The 19500-nt window shown below is 37.8% G+C and overlaps 1 protein-coding gene across 1 annotated transcript in view; it reads right to left on the bottom strand.

Moving 5' to 3' along the window:
* Positions 1–19500, bottom strand: part of SPAG17 (sperm associated antigen 17) — a gene marked incomplete at both ends in the record, with an annotated part of 133575 nt that overhangs the window by 71788 nt on the left and 42287 nt on the right. Inside the window, 9 exons of the mRNA XM_079762032.1 lie at positions 842–992; positions 1592–1705; positions 1795–1932; positions 3689–3801; positions 4008–4083; positions 5214–5375; positions 8571–8752; positions 10481–10675; positions 12008–12194. Coding sequence (XP_079618158.1) covers positions 842–992; positions 1592–1705; positions 1795–1932; positions 3689–3801; positions 4008–4083; positions 5214–5375; positions 8571–8752; positions 10481–10675; positions 12008–12194 — 1318 coding nt within the window. The remainder of the gene's footprint in view (positions 1–841; positions 993–1591; positions 1706–1794; positions 1933–3688; positions 3802–4007; positions 4084–5213; positions 5376–8570; positions 8753–10480; positions 10676–12007; positions 12195–19500) is intronic.

Raw genomic sequence — 19500 nt, 5'->3', positions numbered from 1 at the left:
CCATGCTATTCTCTTTTCTAGGTCAAATGCTTTATTGTAAAAAAAAGATGTTTATGTAATTTCTTATTCCTTCTTATATGTAGGAATGTATCTTTATACAGCCTCAGGTGGAAATAGAATTTGTTTTAGGGAATGATTGTCTATAACATAAAATTTCAGCGAACTCTGCAATGAGAAGCTGGTTTTAGATAGTCTTTAAAATTGTTTAAAATTGATTTTTTTTTAGAAAGAGAGGAGGGGAGGAGAGAGAGAAACATGGATCTGCTGCTTCTTGCACGCCACCTACAGGAGATCGAACCCACAACCGGGACTCGAACTGGCAAACTTTTGATGCACACCCAACTGAGTCATACCAACCAGGGCAGATTTTAGATATTCTTAATGACCCCTCTTTCTCACCATTCTTTAAGAGCATAAAATGGCCCTTCCTGTTGGGAGAGGAGGTTCAGTAGATCAACACACCCTCAGCACCACACCAACAGAAGGCTCTCTCCTCCATCTATCTTTCTAACTACAACAGGGATTCCCACATCATCTCCAATTATGTCAATGAAGAGCTATGACATAGGGGGTGGGGAAAAGGAGAAAATGAAAAATAGGCGATTCTTGTTATGGAAACACAGTAGAGCCAAAACCCAGTGCAGCAAATTGAATAAGGTTAAGCATAGTAGCTATCATAGTATTGCTAACATTATTCAGGATAAGAAAATTGTAGTCAATCAAAATACCCACCCTCATCTGAAAGGTCTTTCAACAAACAAAATACTTTTGGGTGTAATCTAAAGAGGCACATAGGGCCATAAGTGAATGAGTTTAAGCTAAGATAGAGTAGTGTACTCACCATTTGTACAAAAGTGCATGAGCTCATGGATTGTAGCTAGACGTTTTGTGCTATTCCATGGTGGGGGCAGAGGGAACTCAAGGAATTCCCACAGTGGCAACCTGGACTGCATCTCTTGCTCAATTTGAATTGGGTCAAAATTCTTTTGGTCCTGATGAAAAAGAACAGCACAACAGAAGACATTAAAGCAGCTGCCAAATGACTCATGCATATGGAGAAGGCAAAACATAATACCTTCCCTCTCATTATTTGGGAACAGGGGAAATCACTGGTAATTGGGGAAGACAAACTATTGGTATTTTGCTGAGGGTCACAAAAGCTAGTTCTCACGTTGCCAGAGGTTCCTGGTGCATAGAAATGACAGATTCTTCATTCACAGTGACAAACTGCCAAAGTCTCATATGTACTCCTCTCTCCCTTCTGAGAGTCTTTTCTGGCCTCTACTAGTTTTTCATATTAGCAGATATTTAAAGCAAATAACTATAAAGTTTTAATGCAAATTTGGTATAGCCACAATCAATGTGATGGTTAACTGGACCACTATAATTAGGCAAGCTTTCTTTGCTGACATAATTTCTCCCTTATCCATTTCCGTTTTCTGAGCTCTCACTTTGCAAACAGGTATTCATTTTGTGTATTATGAGTAATAATAGGATTCAGTAAGGCTATCAGTTAAGATTTCTCTAACTGAGTAATTACAAACGGGCTTTCCCGAGGCGGTCATCCTCAGGGTAAATGGGTTATTAATACCTTCAGTGCATACTTCTTGTGGGCGTGCACATCATGGTAATTCAGCAGCAAAGGGCCTCTGGGCGCTGCTTTGTTTTCACTTTCTTCTTCAGGTAAAAATATCTTATGGAGACTCTATTCAAATGGAAATAATACTGATTTAAAGAGAGAATCCATACTTTTTCAATGCATGCAAGCACTTTGGCTCTCTCAGGCCATCTGACCTTTTTCTCCCTCTCGGTGAGGCAGAGAGAGGGCAGGATGGACACAATGTGAGCTGCAATTCTGTGATCCAGCCCATCGGCTCTGGGCGGCAGCTCCACCAGACTGGGTGGGATGAGCTCTTTTTCTGTTGCCACAACCTGTTACGATAAAGAATTGGGAGGAATTGGTTTACTGGTCAGCTCTTTATGATATTCATATATTTCTACTGCTCTTAGTAAAAACCAGGCAGTTTCCACAAATAAAGTACAGTGCTTACACAAAGTGGCAGTTAATTACCACTGACTAAAAAAAAAAAAAAGGAAAAATGTTTATAATCCATTCATTAAAGTAGATAGAACTTTAATACATGTATTAGAATAGATAACAAAATATAAATGGTAAACAAGAAAATTTCCTATGATAGAAATAAAAATAACAGTATAATTTTTCTTAATGATTTACTCTTTCTCTTAAAGCAAAAGAGTGCTTACACTCCTTCAGATTTAATAAATATTTATTGAGTGCCAACCAAATGCCCAGCACTATGTGGTCCACCTTCACATACATTATCTCATTTCAGCCTCACAGCAATGCTGTGGGTGGACTAGATGTTATTTTCCATTACAGAGAAAGAAGCCAGGGGAAGTGAAGTTAGGTGACTGGCTCAGGCCCAAGGCTACTGACTGGGAGGAACTGGGGTTCAGGTCAAGTCCTCATTCTTTCTTCAAGATAGAAAAGTTACAGATGGATGGTGAGATCAGTAAAGGGCAAGAATCTCCTGCATAAAGAGAAAGTGAGGTCTTAAAAGATTGCATGCCTACTTTTCTACTCAGATGGACTGGTTTTAAGTAGTAAGCAGTTTCTGCCACTTACTATTTGGACAAGTTACTTAACCTTTTTATGCCTCAGTTTTATCTGTAAAGCAAGAAATAAAAATAGTTCCTGTTTCATAGGGTTGTTTTAAGGATTAAATTAGTTAATAAAAAACTCTTCTCAAATACATATAAAAATTCACCAGTGACCATGTACACCAGATCACTCAAAAAGTCCAGAAAATTAAAAAAACATTTTAAACATGCATATCATGTTTACTAACCATAACAAACAATGGCAATAAAAAAAGAATCTTTACAATTGAAAACATCAGGATGTAGCCAAAGAAATACTCAGAGGGAAATGTGTAGCCTTGCATGAAGTAAAAGAGAGTAAAAATAAATAAAGTAAGCTTTCAATTAAAATGAAATAAAAATAAACCCAAAGAAAACAGGACATAATTAAGATAAATGAAAAAAATTAAAAAGTAAAAAGGAGTTGATCAATGAAACAAAATGCTGGTTCTTTGAAAAGACAAATACAAATAGATATACCACTGACATCCATGATCAATAAAAGAGAGAGCACAAATAAATAAGATCAGTGATAGAAAAGGAATATAACCAGATACAAAGGAAATTTAAAAATACATATAAGTGAATAAAGAAGTTTGTATGATATACAAAACACAAATAAGATTGACATATTTCTAAAAAAAAATACTAATGTCTGAGGTTGGCCTCAGAAATAGAAAAATCTGATTAAATCTACAAGTATAAAGGAAATTTTAAAGATAGCTAAAGACTAGTAAACACCTTATCCACCTATCCAACTCCTTTTTCTCTTTCATTAAAATGACAAAAGACATAGATAATTTTAAGGACAGGTTTACTAAATTTGAAGGAATGTTATAGAAACAATTCCAGAGCATAGCAAAAGAAAGGGGCTTGAAGATCAAAGCAAACTTTAGTTTTATCTAAAATGTTCTAATCTTTGTACAGGAAAATGCATTCAGGTATTATGTATGTAATTTTAAAATCATTTTTTAAAAATGGAAGCAAGGAGAGATGAAGTGACTGAACAGGTCGGTTATTCACCTACCTGTTCCAGCATACAGTGCAGTATCAGGGGCACAGAAATGAATTCTTCTGGAATTGGATTCAGCAAATCATTGTAATATCTCATGTCTACTTCCGTTGTGATGACAGAAGCCACTGTAAAACAGACAAAACGTCATTGCTCAATCAAGATGCACTCTCCAGGTCTTCCATCAAAATCTCATCCACCAATTCACACTATGACCCTGCACTAACAGGCAGAGGATCTGCAGGGGGAGGGATAACGGAAAGCAGTACGGTGGACAGTCACTATTCCAAAGCCCCAGCTCATGGCCTAGAGCCTCCAATAACAGGTCTCATACGTGCTGACTGTAGCGCTTGTAATTCTTCATTTTGTGCTTTCTTCTTCCCAGGGGTTGGGGCAACAGGTTGTGGAGCCTAAAAGAAAAATAATTATAAAGAAACAACTGAGGTGTCCAGCTGGGAGATGCTTTAGTCAAATGTGGGTCTGATGGGATCTGACAGGATTCTGAGATTGTATGATTATGTTCCCACCACAAAATCATTTGCTGATATTAGGCTCAAACAAAAGGAAGAAGTTAATGGGTACAGACACTTTCCCATTTTTCCTAACAGAGCTCACTAGCCAGGAATGTGATGGGGAGAAGGGGCACTGAGAGTCAAAAAGCTTTTCCTCCCTGGGTGACTCCGAATCATGCCATTCTCCCTCTCAGAATCCTTCGATGGTCCCCATCACCTTTAGGAGGAAACTCAGACCCTTTAACTCAGCACCAATGGGCATCCTGGCTCCTATCTAGCTTTAGTTCATGCTATTGTTCGCCACTTTGCCCATATGGCCTGAGGGCACTGACCTACGCCGTGATCCTGGTTTGTGCCATAAAAATTCTTTTCTTTGACCTCCATGTCTTCGTATATCTCTGCCCCTTTCTTGAGAAGGCCAGTCTGTCCCTTTCCCTCATCTGGCTTTGCCTTAGGCAACTTCTACTCAGCCTTCACCACATCACTGACCCTCCTGGTAAGGTTTTCCTGCCTCCTCTCTCTTTCCTACTCCTCCAGACCAGGGTAGGTGCCATGTTTTACTGATTCTCCTTCTGAGCTGACTGTGCTGAAATGGCTCTTGACTTGACTGCTGTCCCCTTTAAAAGTTAACCTCCATAGGAGGACAGGGGAGGAGTCTTGCTCATTGTTTCACTGTCAGACCTCACACAGCGTTAGCACATGGTAGATGCTAAGCAGACATCCTGAACTGACTGCCAGCTCTCCTTGTTCCAGACCACTTAGTGCACAATGGGCTGGGAATGGTGGGGCACCTCTGCATGTGGCAGGGAGCTGGGAGCTTATAAAGCCCCCACCACATAGGTACCCTTTTCAGACTGTCCCTGAGGGGTCTTCCCTTGTTCCCATCCTCACCTATTAAATCCCGACAGGCAGTATGACCTTGCTACAAGTATTTATATGATGTTTTCTTCATATGTTTTATAAAAGTGAAAATTAAGTTGTTCAGTTAATCATTCCATTCATGAAAAGACATTTGAGCACGTGCCTACCTCAGAAGTTAGCGTGGCTTCTAAGACAGATCTCTCACTAACCACATGTGGGACCTTAATTAGCTGCATGCTCTCCAAATAATGCCGGTGCTGCCTTTTCCAGTCCAGGGTGTCGTACATCAAACAGGCAATGCTCTCAAAAATGCTGGTGCCCAATTCCAGCTATAGGGGACAGAATTGGTGAAAATCAGTTACTCATTTCATATTGTTGGAATCAGATGTATGGTGTGTATCTACTTTAACAGCTAAACCTATCACTTAAAAATGTACTTTTCTTTTTCAATTACAGTTTACATTAAATATTACTTTGTATTAGTTTCAGGTGTATAGTATAGTGGTTAGACCATCATATACTTTATAAAGTCTTCTCCCCCAGAGTTCCAGTACCCACCTGACACTGCACATAGTTATACAAGACTGTTGACTACATTCCCTATGCTGCACATCCCATGACTGCTTTGTGACTACCAATTTACATTTCTCAGCCCCTTCACCTTTTCCACCCTGACCTCAGCCCCCACCCCTCTGATAATCATCAGTCTGTTCTCTGTATCTCTGAGTCTGTTTCTGTTTTATTTCATTCATTTATATTGTTCTTTAGTTTCCATATATAAGTGAAATCATATGGTATTTGTCTTTCTCTGACTGACTTACATCACTTAACATAATGCCTTCTAGGTCTATCCATGCTGTTGCAAATGGTAAGATTTCATTCTTTTTTTATGGCTGAGTAGCATTTCATTGTGTAAAAGTACCACTCATCTATTGATGGGCACTTGGGCTGTTTCCAGATCTTGGCTATTGTGAATAATGCTGCAATGAAAACAATGGTGCATATATTCTTTCAAATTAGTGTTCTGGTTTTCTTCAGATATATACCCAAAAGTGCAATCGCTCCATAAAGCAGTTCCATTTTTAATTTTTGGAGGACCTTCCACACTGTTTTCCACAGTGGCTGCACCAATATGCATTCCCACCAACAGTTCACAAGGGTTCCCTTTTCTCTACATCTTCTCCAGCGCTTATTTGTTGATTTATGATGATAGCCATTCTGACAGGTGTGAGGTGACATCTCATTGTCAAACCTATCACTTTTTATAGGAAAGCGCTTCCCCAACCACTGAATCCCAGCCATGGCACATGAGTCTTCCTTTGTTGAACTGTTCTTGCTCCTCTTGTTCACCTCCCTTTGGAGGGCCTTATGGCTACCTAATATTGTTAAGAGCCGAATTAATGCTTGAACTAAGTGAAAAGCACCCTATTTATTAGTTTCAGCAGTGTGGCTTATTTTCTCGGTATCTCAGTTCCTAAAACAGCACATCAGATAGGTAATTTCTACTTCCTCAGCCCAAGATAAGCTGTTCATGGTTTCTTGCTGGGCTGTGCAAGAGGCACATAGGAAGCATTGCTCAGCTTTGACATCATCTGTGCAAGCACACTGCAGTGTGTGCAAGAACAATATTTCTTTCTTTCCTCCCTGCCTCTCCTTTTCTTTCACCTGTGCTACCTTAAGGGAAAAAACCTAAGAAATCATGATAGACCACCACTCCTCTAATATCCACAAGTTTATGATCTGGCAGGTCAGTTATAAATCAGATGCTTCTATCACCTGGGCTTTCATTTCCAGAAGTAGAAAGGTACTGCTATCACTAGGTCTGTCTGCTTGAAAGCAAGGGAGGATTCAATAGGCTCATCCTATGTCTGAGCTGAGAGGTAAGGTAGGGTGAGATAGCCTCTTGTGGGGCCCGTGACCACAGTGTGGCAGGAGTCAGGGCAGTGCCTAGCTCAGCCCATCTTCACAGCACAGCTGTCAGTCTACGCTTCACGTGTCTACACTCATTCTGTGCATTCTTCAGTTAAGCTTCAACCTAGTATTTGCCCAAAGCCTGGCATCAAAACGTGTTTTTGTTTGTTTGCATTTTTAAGAAATATAGTAAAAGTTCTGCCCAATGACCCCTTAGTCTAACTAGTTAATTTATTTTTAAAACAAACAGCAAATCATATGTTAAAAGCCAGAAAATGATTTCAGCAACCGAGCTCTTAACTTGAGATGTTACAGATGTCTTACACGAGCAAGTTAGCACTTCTTGATGGGCATTTATTTGATGTAAAGCTTTCGTTACCTTAGTTGAGCAGAAATACAGCCTGCCTGTTTGCAGCCAAAGGTACTAATGCTTTTCTTCCTCCACAGAGGAAGAAGGCTCTTTGTCTGCCTCCTGCCTTGGATATGAGGCCATTATCAACTTAAAGACATAGCTGAGAGTGTGACACCATGTATCTATACCATGTATCTAGTCTACTTCTACTAGAAGTAGCTGTGTTTTTAAAATAAATTAAATTAATTTTTAGAGAGAGGCAGGGAGAAAAAGAGAGAGAGTGAGAGAGAGAGACAGAGAGAGAGAGAGAGATTTGTTGTCCCACTTATTTCTGCATTCATTGGTTGATTCTTGTATGTGCATTGATCAAAGATTGAACCCATAACTTTGCCATAACCAATTTTGCCTAGAATAAGCTCTGTCTTCAGCTATAGCTTTTCTACGTTCAGCTTCATTTTCCAAGTCTAGGACAAAACAAATATATATTCTTACTATTAGCAAGGTATCAGACCTAAGTGTTCTGTTTCCACATAGTGACAGCTAATGCCTTTTGTTGGCAGCCTTTATAACTCAAATTAATCTATCATTGCTACTTATTCAAGTCCTGTCCATCCTTGGAGGTTCAAATCTGGGCCTCCCTCCTCAGTGTTATCACTTACTTCATTCATCAAGTGTACACCCATCTCAAAAAAAAAAAAATCAGGGACTCTCCTAACGAGAAATATTCATGCTCCAACCCCTGGCCATGGACACCTACCCTTTGGCTCAGAAACTGTCCTAGGCTTTGATCCCGCTCTCCTCAGTTTTTTTTTTCTTCTTGGCAGCTATCCACAGTCCTTGACCACAGACACTCATCTACCGCACCCACCCTGCTTTGCCCAGCTCCCTTCAGAGCACTCACTTCATGTGGTTCCCTCCCAAGAATGTGCTTTCAGTTCAGCTCCCTTGAGCTGAAATACATCACCCTGCAGGATTGAACCCCCAATCTTGTCATATCGAGACAGTGTTCTAACCAACTGAGCTTACCTGGCCAAAGCTCTTCATCTACCTCTTATTCTTTGTCACTAATTCATACACTGAAAGCTATAGATTCAGTCTATAACCATTACTGGGCATTCAATGCTTTCATTGTCTTGAAGATAAAGGACAAAACCTTACCTATAGTCTATGATCAATAAATATCTATGGAAGGAAGGAATGGGTAAATGGAACCACAGTGTCCATGTGCACAGCGCTCACTCTATTTATTGCGGGTACTCACCATCATCTGGCTGTCCGACCAGTCGGAAGGAAAGTCATCTGCCTTGACTGTGTATTTAAATCGAGCAACATCAAAGAGATTTGTTTCAGGCTTTTCATTATTCAGGATCGGTTCCAAGTACTTCCAGAAAATGTCAAGTTCTTTTATAGTATTCTCTTTCTTCAATTTTTCAGCTTCTATAGCTAATAATAGCAACATGTTTATACCACAAAATGAGAGTGTTGAATTTCGTCCCACTGTAAGTGGACATGGCACGTCATATGCAATGCAAGATGTCTTATATAGCTCCAGAAAATGCAAAAAAAGAAATGCAATTTTGAGAAGACTTTGGACCTGGGCTATATGATTATGAAATCAGAGGATTTTACTTCTGAAATTTGTGTTAAATATGAGCTTGTCCCATCCCCTTCATCTTACAGTTGAGGCCCTGAATGATTATGATATGGCTACATATTTTGGAGCTAATATGTTAAATATTTTTATCACTTTACATTGCATTTGTATAGGAGCAGTTTTACTGCTCAACCACTTTCTGACCAAGTTAGTGTTTATTTGCTGCATAACTAGTTACAAATGCAAATAATTCGGTTCTTCTTTCCCAAGTGGCTAAAACCAGACTGGCTCACCAATTTATGCCTCAGTTAACTCTTGGTCATAGTAACATAACTACTGGCCTCTCTGGGCATTTGTACTCTGACTATAAAATAATGACAGTTTTCTATATAGTTACACTTGAAAATTTAAAATACTTATGGTTATTATAGCTATAGCTAAAATAGGCTTTACTACCAATATCTCATTAGTCTACTTAAAGACTATTTTTCTATTATTTATTTTTATAAATTAAATAATTTGTATAAGAGAGACTATGAAGTTTACGCAGCATTACCCCCACACACACACCACTACCACTACCACTGGCTCCAATAATGAATTATTTAATGTTACAACTATCTTGGAAATAGAAGTATCTAGGTTTGAATCTCTACTCTTACTTAATAGCTGCCTCTAGGCTGAGAGTCCTTATTGGGAAAATGGAAACGAAACACATTTCTGAAAACTATATGAATCATTGCATGTGTCAAATAAATGGCAGCTATTATCATCATCAGTGGTAGCAATTTCTTACTTGAAACAGGAGTTTTAAAAATGTAGTATTATAGAAATGGGGACGTGGCTGCATAAGTTACAAAACATGGTGCAAATGGTATTATTAGTAAATAACAATCAAAGTAACAGTAGGTGGCAGAATGAGCTTGGACTTCTGGGTCACACAGGCTTATACACCAAACCTCAGTCCTATCGTCTAATGGATGTAACGCATTTTGTTCCTTCCCACAGAGGTGGTCAGGCACAAAGCCCTTAGATGAAGAGCTCCAGGCTCCAATGGCTGAATGGAGCTCCAGGCTCCAATGGCTGAACTCTTGTGGTGGGGGCTTCATCCCATAACTCACTACTTTAAGGCCTGGAAGATAAGGCACTCCTGCTTAATCACAACAAGCCAGGAGCAAAGCACAGCAAGCATCCAAGGCCATGATCTCCCTTGGGCCACTTGGTGACGGTGGCTTCTGGAAGAATGGATTTTCTACAGTGGATCTACCCACCTCATGCTCTAGGTAAAAGTTATAGATCAAATGTGCCAGAGAAATATAGTTGGATAACTAAGTCTTTTGACCTGCAGTGTATGTTCTCTGTGGCTATATAGCGATATAAACACAGAAGATGATTTTAATTTGCAAAATTTACAACACCTGGCTAGTGCAAGCAGACTAAAAATTGAATCTAAGTCTTGAAAGGATTTCAGAACGTATGTATGATATAACTATGTTTTGGACAGAAACTTGCATTTATACTTTAAGGACAGCGGGGAACATTGAAGGACCCAGTAAGTTGTGTAGCAAGCTGCATACCTTCTGGCTTAAGAACAACTTCCTGCTGCTGGCTAACTGCTGCCAGGTGTGCCTGCAGAGGTTCGTAATTCTCCGAAGATATTTTAATCACGCTGCTTATGGGAATGCCGAGTTCAGTCATGATCGCTAATAGCTGAGGATTGTTGAAGCCCACAACTATAATGTAATGTTGGGCACCATCATCTGGCTCGTCATCTGTCCACAATACCAGAAAGAAAAGGAGGTGTCACTTTAAAAGAACAGGTTGCACTCAGCCAGTTCCATGGCTGTGTACATTATGTATGCGTTTACAATCCCCTGGCTTGCCAAAAGCAGTCCAGCTGGCTGGAATGCAGTCCTCCTAACTGGTTCTCATTACTGCCCTTCCAGTAAGAAGGCTGAAGCCATTTTACAAAATATTAAATCACTTTTGCAAATGAGACATAGGCGTAATAGGAGGACAAACATACACAGGGCTTGTGGTCATGGAAAATGTGTGCTTAGGATTTTGTTTAAAAAAAACACAAAGTTTAGGCTGCGATTTTTTTTTTTTTGCTTCTAATCTCTTTTGAGCAACATCTGGATTTACTCCTGAATTACGAGTAGCTGCAGCTTTGTGGTATTTTATAAGGAGAGGTGTTTACAGGAGAGGGAAATATTGAATATGGACATGCCCCCTACCAAAGTATTCCGGGTATTTATGTCAATAGGTGTGAATGCTAAGTGTGGGTTAGGCAGCAACTATTGAGAGTGGATGGTGACTGAAAATTATATACCATAATAGCCCACTAAGATAAATTTTAAAATAGTGCAATAGGTGCACACACTTTTAATTCTCAAGTAATGATTTTTATTCTATCACTAAACAAATCAGCATTGATATTGCCCATGGAATCCATAATGTCAGTGCTTCTAAGCCTAGTTAGTGCATTTTGAGCAGAGATAGCAGGGGAGTGAGGGATGGGAAGGCCTGCCATCTCATTTACATGCCATGCAAATAATAACAGGCAGCTCCATTTGGACTCATGGGAAGGTGGCAATGAATTGCTCATAGCTGTCTAATTGAAATCATTTCTATATCAACAATCTAAAAAGAAAGAAACTTCAAGTTGCTCTAAGACACACTGATAGTGGGAGAAGTTGAGGCCAGGAAGCTCTGAGTCCCACATTAACTGGTCTAATTTTTTTACCACTGTATTTCACTCATGACAATAACCACTTTTTACTTTGCTTTATAATTATGTCTGCCTTTTAAAAAAACGTTCCCAACAAGATAGTAAACTCCCCGGTGCCACAACAGCTCGCTCATTGTTTCATCCTTTATGTGTATTATGTAAATGTGCCCATAGCAAGACAGGTGCTAAATAAACATTTGCTGAAAACACAAATGAATTGCAAATAGAACTATTTTTCTACTAGGGGGTCATGGGTAGTATGTGATTTATGGTTTTATAAACAGTGAAAAGGCTGGGGAATTATTCTCCAGTTACTCTGTAGGTGATAAGGCAAGAAGTGAAAGGTAACCAGCACGAGGAGCATCTTACTGACCGATGTAAACTTTGATCTCATCTTCCTCTCCCCTCCGTTTTAACTGGGTCGTCTTTTTCACTGTTGCGCTCGCCTCAGGCTGGTCCTTCCCCTTTCCTTTGGCAGCTTTGGCCTCTGCGGCCTTCTTTTCCTTGGGAGTTTTCGCTTTCCCTTCATCCTTTTCTACCTTAAATCTGTCTTCTGTCGCCTGGAAAGAGAGAACATTTTTTCTTCCAAATCATACAGTGAGCAAGCAATGGTTTTTCTACTGTCAGGTGGACTTACTGTTTATTTCAGTTAATCACTGTCTACTCATCTATTCCATCTTCAGGCCAAGATAGTGGAGATCTGGTTGAGCCTAAGTGGTGATGAAGCACATCTATGCACGAGGAGCGGAGGGGTGGGTGCTAGGAGACTGTATCAATATTTACCTCCCTCCTTTCACAAAAGTATTTTAAAAAATACCTATAAATGTTGATTCACTTCTTTAAATAACCTTTTTAAATTATAAAAATATCATTCCTGAAAATTTGGGAAAAATATACAGAATTTACAAAAATCACCATAAATCCATCATCCAGAGAAAATGAGTGGAAGATGATATATTTAATGCATTCTTTAAATTATGTTTATGCATCATTTTTATATAATCGTTACTGTTTTCTCTATACAATTCAGTGTTCTGTGTTTTCCATTAACAATGATGCATCTTCAGTTGGCAGGATTTCAAGAAGCATCACTCTGTAAAGAATTTCCCAGGTAGAGCAGCTATAGCTGCACTGTTTGGTGGCATCTGGATCGTCCTGCTGTGAGAAGGCCCGGGGCAGACACTGTATGTAGAAACAGAAGCAAAGGGAAGCACCTTGTCTTCCCAGGAGCCAGGTGCAGGCAGAGAAGCCCTGGCAGATTTCGGAGCACGTTCTTTGCTCTATCCAGGCCCTTTCTCTCCCCCAGCGCTGCCTCTAGTGGCGGTCTTCCTACTTGTGTTCCTTACTCCTCTCACCCCCCATACTTGAGAGCTGAGCCAGGATAGTCCCCTTGACCCTCTGGTTCTGGACAATGATTGACTGTTAGCCTCTAGAATTCTACTTTGGTCCAAAGGTAAAGCATCCTTTTATTACCAAGCTCTGAGCACACAAAGGTCATCTCCCATCTTCTCTCCTTTTCCTCAGTTCTCTCTCTTATTCTGAATAAGCCCCTCCAGGACATATGAGCTTATGTTTGCAATTTGGGGGCAGGTTAGGGCAAAGTGAACCTGAATAGCTGAGTATTCAGAAAGTTGGCCCCTCCTAAATCATATGCTACAATTTGTTTACCCCCAACTTCTTCTTTGACCCTCTTCACTGCTGGCTAACATAGCATGCATACTCCTATTTATTCTACGGCGATCTGCTCACAACTTGAAGAACTCAGAGGTAAACTCTTGCCAATTCAAGACAAAAATATAGGAGGGTATATCCAAAAGGCCCCTCTTTCCACCATGTTTAGGGAACACATGTTCTCCAGCATATGAAGGGAGACTCAAGTTCATTACAGAGTACATTTTATTTAAAATGCATCGTGTACAAAAAGCATCTGGGTGCCTTCTACTGTGAGAAGGCCTTGGATAGGCACAGATATTTCTTAACTAGTTAAGCTACATAGCAGATGGTGAGTTCTTGTCTTAGCAACAACCAAAAATAGTATGAGCATTTCATGTACTCAGTTGAGTATCAAGTGACACCTATTCAAAATTCTTAATCTTGTTATTCTCACTTTTTAAAGGAAAAAAAATACAAATTCTCCTGTCTGAAACATGGCAGCATAGTTATTTGATACGTCAAATATTTTAGGTTGTATTTTATTCTAAATGACTCCTTGATGTATTTGTTCTGTTATTCCTCACAATGAATGGGAGGTAAACGTCAGTGGAACAATTGGTAAATCACTCAACTTCATCTTATTATTTTGGTCAATAGTGCTTCTTAATATTTGTATATATTTTTTTTGTGTATGTCTTACATGTTCTAGCATAAGATTCCCACGAAATATTATTAAGGACGTAGGTAAAGACCACGCTCACGGAGGTTCCGTGACTAAGCCATTCCAACATTATGTGGCTTATGAGGAACTGGCTCTGTGTCCTGAGTGCTACTCTGATTCTCTGTCAAGATATTACTCTACTTCATAAAAAATCTATTCTACTAGTCACAGGTGAAAGGACAAGATATGGGCTGAAAGAAATGTCTGGTGTCAAATAAGTTTGAAAGATAGTAGACTAAACAGACTTATTTTCCTGAAACTGCCCATTTGTAATAAGCTAATGTGCTATGAAATCTCCAAAACTTAACACAGTGATTTCCAAGTTCATTTGACCGGAGGGCTATTTTTTAAAAAAATGGAGAGCAGGGTCTAAATGGATCTAGAACCTGTTTTGGATACACAAGGTTATGGGGACATTTAGGGGCTCAATTAATCAATTTCTATAAACCTATTCTAAGGAAATTATTAAAAATATCAAGAATTATATACTATAAAGTTGTTCATCATAACATTGCTTTTATGAAAAAATATGGAAATAATTGAAATGCTCAACAATAGAGGAATAATTAAGAAAATTATGGTAGTCCATAGAATATCATACAACCAGTAAATTAATACATGTGAATGCTGTGTGGTAAAGAGTAAAAATTATATTAATTTTTAAAAAGCTGAATAATTTCTTTTTACTATGATTGCAGCTATATAAAGAAACAAATCCACAGAAAGGACAAAGGACTATACCAAGTTGTTGATTGGTTGTGGCATTATGAACATTTCATTTTTCCTTTTCTATATTTTATATTTATTCTTTGTCCTCTGCTCTCCTCCCCACTTCCCTGACAAACAGAAAATATAACGGATGGGATTGAGTTAGGAGCCTGCAGTAGTGGTGGTGAGGCAGTGGGTCTGATGTCTAATGTCTGTCTCCTGTAGGACTCTATGAGATCTAGAGGCTTTAGCACCAAGATCAGCCAATGTTATTATCCCTCAGCAATTTTCAACCTTTTACATCTCATTGCACACATAAACTAATTACCAAAATTCTGTGGCACACCAAAAAAATTTTTTTTTCCAATCTGACCAAAAAATAATTTTGATTCATTCCCACTATTGTCATGTTGGCTGTTATTATTTTATGTGACAAGCTAAGGGAAAAGAGGTCAATGCCCCTGACTAAGCAGTTAAGTATTACATGTTTTAAACATTCTTGTAGCACACCAGATGAACATCACTATTCTATCTCAATATCCCGAAGGGTAGAGAGAAGGGGCAAGAATGTTTGGAATGTTAAGACCAGGTCATTTCTGGGTGGGGACAGGACTGGAAATGAAGTCAGGATTCCCTTGAAATTGGTGGTCAGGTAGCTCAGTGGTCTTTATCTTTGCTGAGCTTAGTTACTTTCCATGACCTGTCTCTGCACTTGACCTTGGGATGCTGTATCCTTGCAATTAGTGCAACCAGCTGGCTATTGGCAGATCACTGAGTAGAGCCTTTGCTGTTACAGGGAAACATCTCTGGCAGACACTCTACTGGTTTTGAGCCAACACAGCCACTTTGCATAAATATTGAGACACACTGGGGAGGGGTATGTACAGTGGTAAGAGCATGGTCTTTAGAGTCTGACAGGTTTGGATTTGAATTCCAGCTCCACCTCTGAGCAGCTATTCAGCCTTGGGAAAGTTACCTAACTTTTCACACCCTCAGTTTCCCCATCTGCAAACTGGGAATACTACTCTGTACTTCATAAAGTCGTTCAAAAAATTAAATTATATAGCTTGTGTGAAGAGCTTAGTATAGTGCCGACAGTCAATAATGGTAGCTAATTATTATTAGCTGCTGTAATTGAAGCTATTTGTATTTAAAAATACTGCTCAATTTTAAATAAGTGTGTTCCTGCACATTTTTCATGAAATCTATAAAATGATTTTATTAATTAAAGGATCCCAATTTGCAAAGCATTTTTATTTTACAGATTTGCCAGCCAGTAAGTCATTTGTTATTTACTGTGAATTGTTGGATTTTGCAGTTCTTTAGATCCCACATTTTGTTGGTAGTATCCTCATTTCGATAACCAGCCTTAAAGAATTCCACCAAGCCAGTGAGGCAAGTTACTCCTTTCCTGAATCCGCACGGTCTCTCTAAACCAAGTTCCTGCTCTTCCTCTGTTTGATTTCTTGAAATAGTTTCTGAAGATTTTAACCACAACTGAATCAAAACTAACCAGCCTGTAATTTCCTGGTATGTCCCTATGGTCTTTCTTTTAAAGCAAACACACACACACACACACACACACACACACACACGCACACACACACACACACAATGGCATTACATTGGCTGGTTTCCAGCGCTTCAGGGTTTCAGCTGGAAAATGTGTGTTAAAGTGACCCATTTCTCTGTCGCTGTTACGAGCAGACTCAAGCTGTCTGAGGCTTTATCGTCATATCTTATCAAATTCATGTGCTTTTAATCTTGAGCTGTCTTAAGAAAAGTTTACCAATACTCTCTCTCAATAGTTCTTTCATGTATATATATATTTTCTCTTCACCCTAGTACGTCGGGAAATAAGGCAACTTGTACTAAGTATAGCAGCCAGAAAGAACTGTTCTGTTTTTATATAAAAAAGATGCTAAAAATATCCAAGAAAATATGGACTGGTTATTTGAATTCACAAATTAAAAGCACAACTAGAATATATTTGCTTTTTCCCCAAAACTCTATTCAAATATTCTGAACTTGACTCAACTCCAAGGCACAGAAAACTAGATTTAGTTTGACTAATTAAATTGTTAATTTTTTTTGTATTATAGCCATTTTCATGTATTTTTTATGATTAAATATTTTCTGTTAGTTAAATATAAAAAAACCCTAAATTCTTAATATAGTTTGAGTCACAATGAAGTATTTTGGCTTTAAATAAATGTTTATAATTAATATATAACAGAAAAGGTAGAATTAAAAAGAAGTAAAAATGTTAATGATGCTATAATATTCAGATAATGGCTAAATGAAAACAGGTTTCAGAATGGAAACCAAGTTATTTATTTTAAAATTATAAAGAACATTATGAAAATATATATATGCCCACTACATTGTTTTCTAAATGTTTGTTTCAATAAATGTGTGTTAATTAACAACAGATTGATAAGAACTAAAAATGCAGAATAAATGCTGAGATAATGATGTGATGAGAAAATTCATTTCTAAGCAAAACACACTTATTCACATTTTAAGATACAATAAAATATAGTTTGAGATTAATTATAAAAGAGCCATATTCAGAAGTTCTGAAATGATAAAATATATTTAAAGAAATACAGTATATATATTTCCTTCATGGTATGCATATTGGGAAGTAATCAATAAGTTTATTTCTAAATAGATAAAGTTTTCAAATATATTCAACTTATTTGCAGTTAGAGGCAAGGATTGCCTCCCAGAAATTCATGTGCTAAAGACTTCAAAACTGTTCTTCTAAGAACTATCTTCTCTTGTATTATTTTTTGGTACTACTTATTAGCCAGCAAACTTCCTTCATGATCAAAGTCAATGCAATGTTAAGCAGAACCCAGACTAAAGTGTTATAAATTACTAAAATTAGTGGAATCTAAAAAAATCAGTTTTACTGTACCTGGCAATTGAAACTATATTATTTACCATTTACTTTTAAGAAAAGATTTAATAAAACAGGATCAAATATATAGTGATACATTATATTTGTTTCTTTGGGGAAAAAGAACAGGATCTGAATTATATTAATTTTTGTCCACAGCTTTCCCCTAATATTTTCTATAATTATTGTTCTGGATATATTTTAAACCTTCACTTAAAATTTTTTCAGAAAATGTACAGATTTAAGCAATGTAATTAGCATTTGAAAGAAAACATCTACATAGATTTCACATTGAAGTTAAAAACCTGAGGAGACACACACTCCACTGTAGGAATTTCAGAATCTTACCCTGGGTTTAGGAAAGAGAAGAAAATTGGGTCAAGCCCTCTTTTCTGTTTTTTAATTTCTAATCCACAGTATAGTGTCAGTTTTACATACTTTATATTTATTTTGCTTTCTGCCAAACTCCCTGGCTGACAAACATTAACCTCAATTGTTCCGATGGACCTGTTGGGCAGTATTGTTGAAATGAACGTAGACTATATCATCTCTCAAACAACCCCTTAATCTTGCCTTTACCAAGAGTAAAGGAAAGTATTCCATTCCAATCAGGTTTCATCACTTACTCATATGGTTGCAACACGAGGATTTGGGGCTGGTATTTTGGGAACCCGATCTAATGAAGACATCAAATCAGATTGTGTAATTGTTGGCTCTTAATTGCTCAGAGTTCTCTTAAGCATCTATTACTTATATATAATATATAAATAAATCTAAAATTCAAGCCCCAAATTCCTTAGGACTCTTGAATTTTCAACAAATAAATAAAGATTATCTCCATATCTTCAGAATTTCATAACTATATCATTATAGTTCACATTTCAAAGAAATGCTGAGCAAAATAACAGTGCAGAAATATTTTTATATCATTGCTCCTGGCTAGCTTTAAAAACATTTCTTGAGCTTTCAGGATACTCCATTTATTGTTACTGCAAACCTGTTAACTTAAATCTAAAATCTATTCCTATTAAAAACAATTACTAGCTTAAAATAGGTGGCAAACCAGTAAGTAAACTGACACTCTTTAGCCTGTTAGGTATATTTGTAGGTGCCATGAAAAAGCACAGAGCAAACAGAAGGTGCAGGAATTTTCCAGGACTCACAGTCTATTTTTTTCTAATTCAGATTCCCATGTGACACTGGAATTTAAAAAGGCAAGAAAAGATGTTTCTATAGTTTCAAATTTTCCAATTTTTCTTCTGCCAAGTCTCAACGTCTCTGAGTATTTAAGGTATAAGTCTCCTGTACGTGATGGAAAATGCTTCAATAGGTGGAAAACTATACCTTTGCCTGTGCTCATATGAGTAGAAATTTCCTGAGGACAATATGTGCCATGTTAATAAGATGCTGTGTGGGAAATCTCTTTGAAAAACATAAAGCCCAATATTACAAATATACAGCGGCATTATTATTTTGTTCTACAATTATCCTGTCAAGAGACCAATTCAAGTAGGAAACCTGGATTTGAGGATCTTGCCAAAGTGAAGAAGGTATTATGGGCATATGGTCACTTTGTCTTCTTACATGAATTGATTTTACCTCTTTCTCTTAGGGACATAAAGGAACTAACATGTAAATCCATTTAAAACATACACACAGGCACATGTTATATATGTACATATAGGAGCATCTGATTTTCCCAAAGTATTTCATCATGATATGAAAAATAAGAAAAACATCTCCTATTTTGAGTAATGATAATAGCAAATGGATTTGAACCTGGCATCACTTTGCTAAAAATATTTTAAAATATTTTTCAGATGAAAAGATGAATCTTTGGAAAACACACAGATTGACTTCCAAAGGCTAATTAAATGAA

The sequence above is a fragment of the Cnephaeus nilssonii genome, assembly GCF_951640355.1.
Source record: "Cnephaeus nilssonii genome assembly, chromosome: 21".
Taxonomy (NCBI): Eukaryota; Metazoa; Chordata; class Mammalia; order Chiroptera; family Vespertilionidae; genus Cnephaeus; species Cnephaeus nilssonii.
The sequence above is the reverse complement of the archived record's forward strand: the minus strand, read 5'-3'. Positions and strand labels throughout refer to the sequence as shown.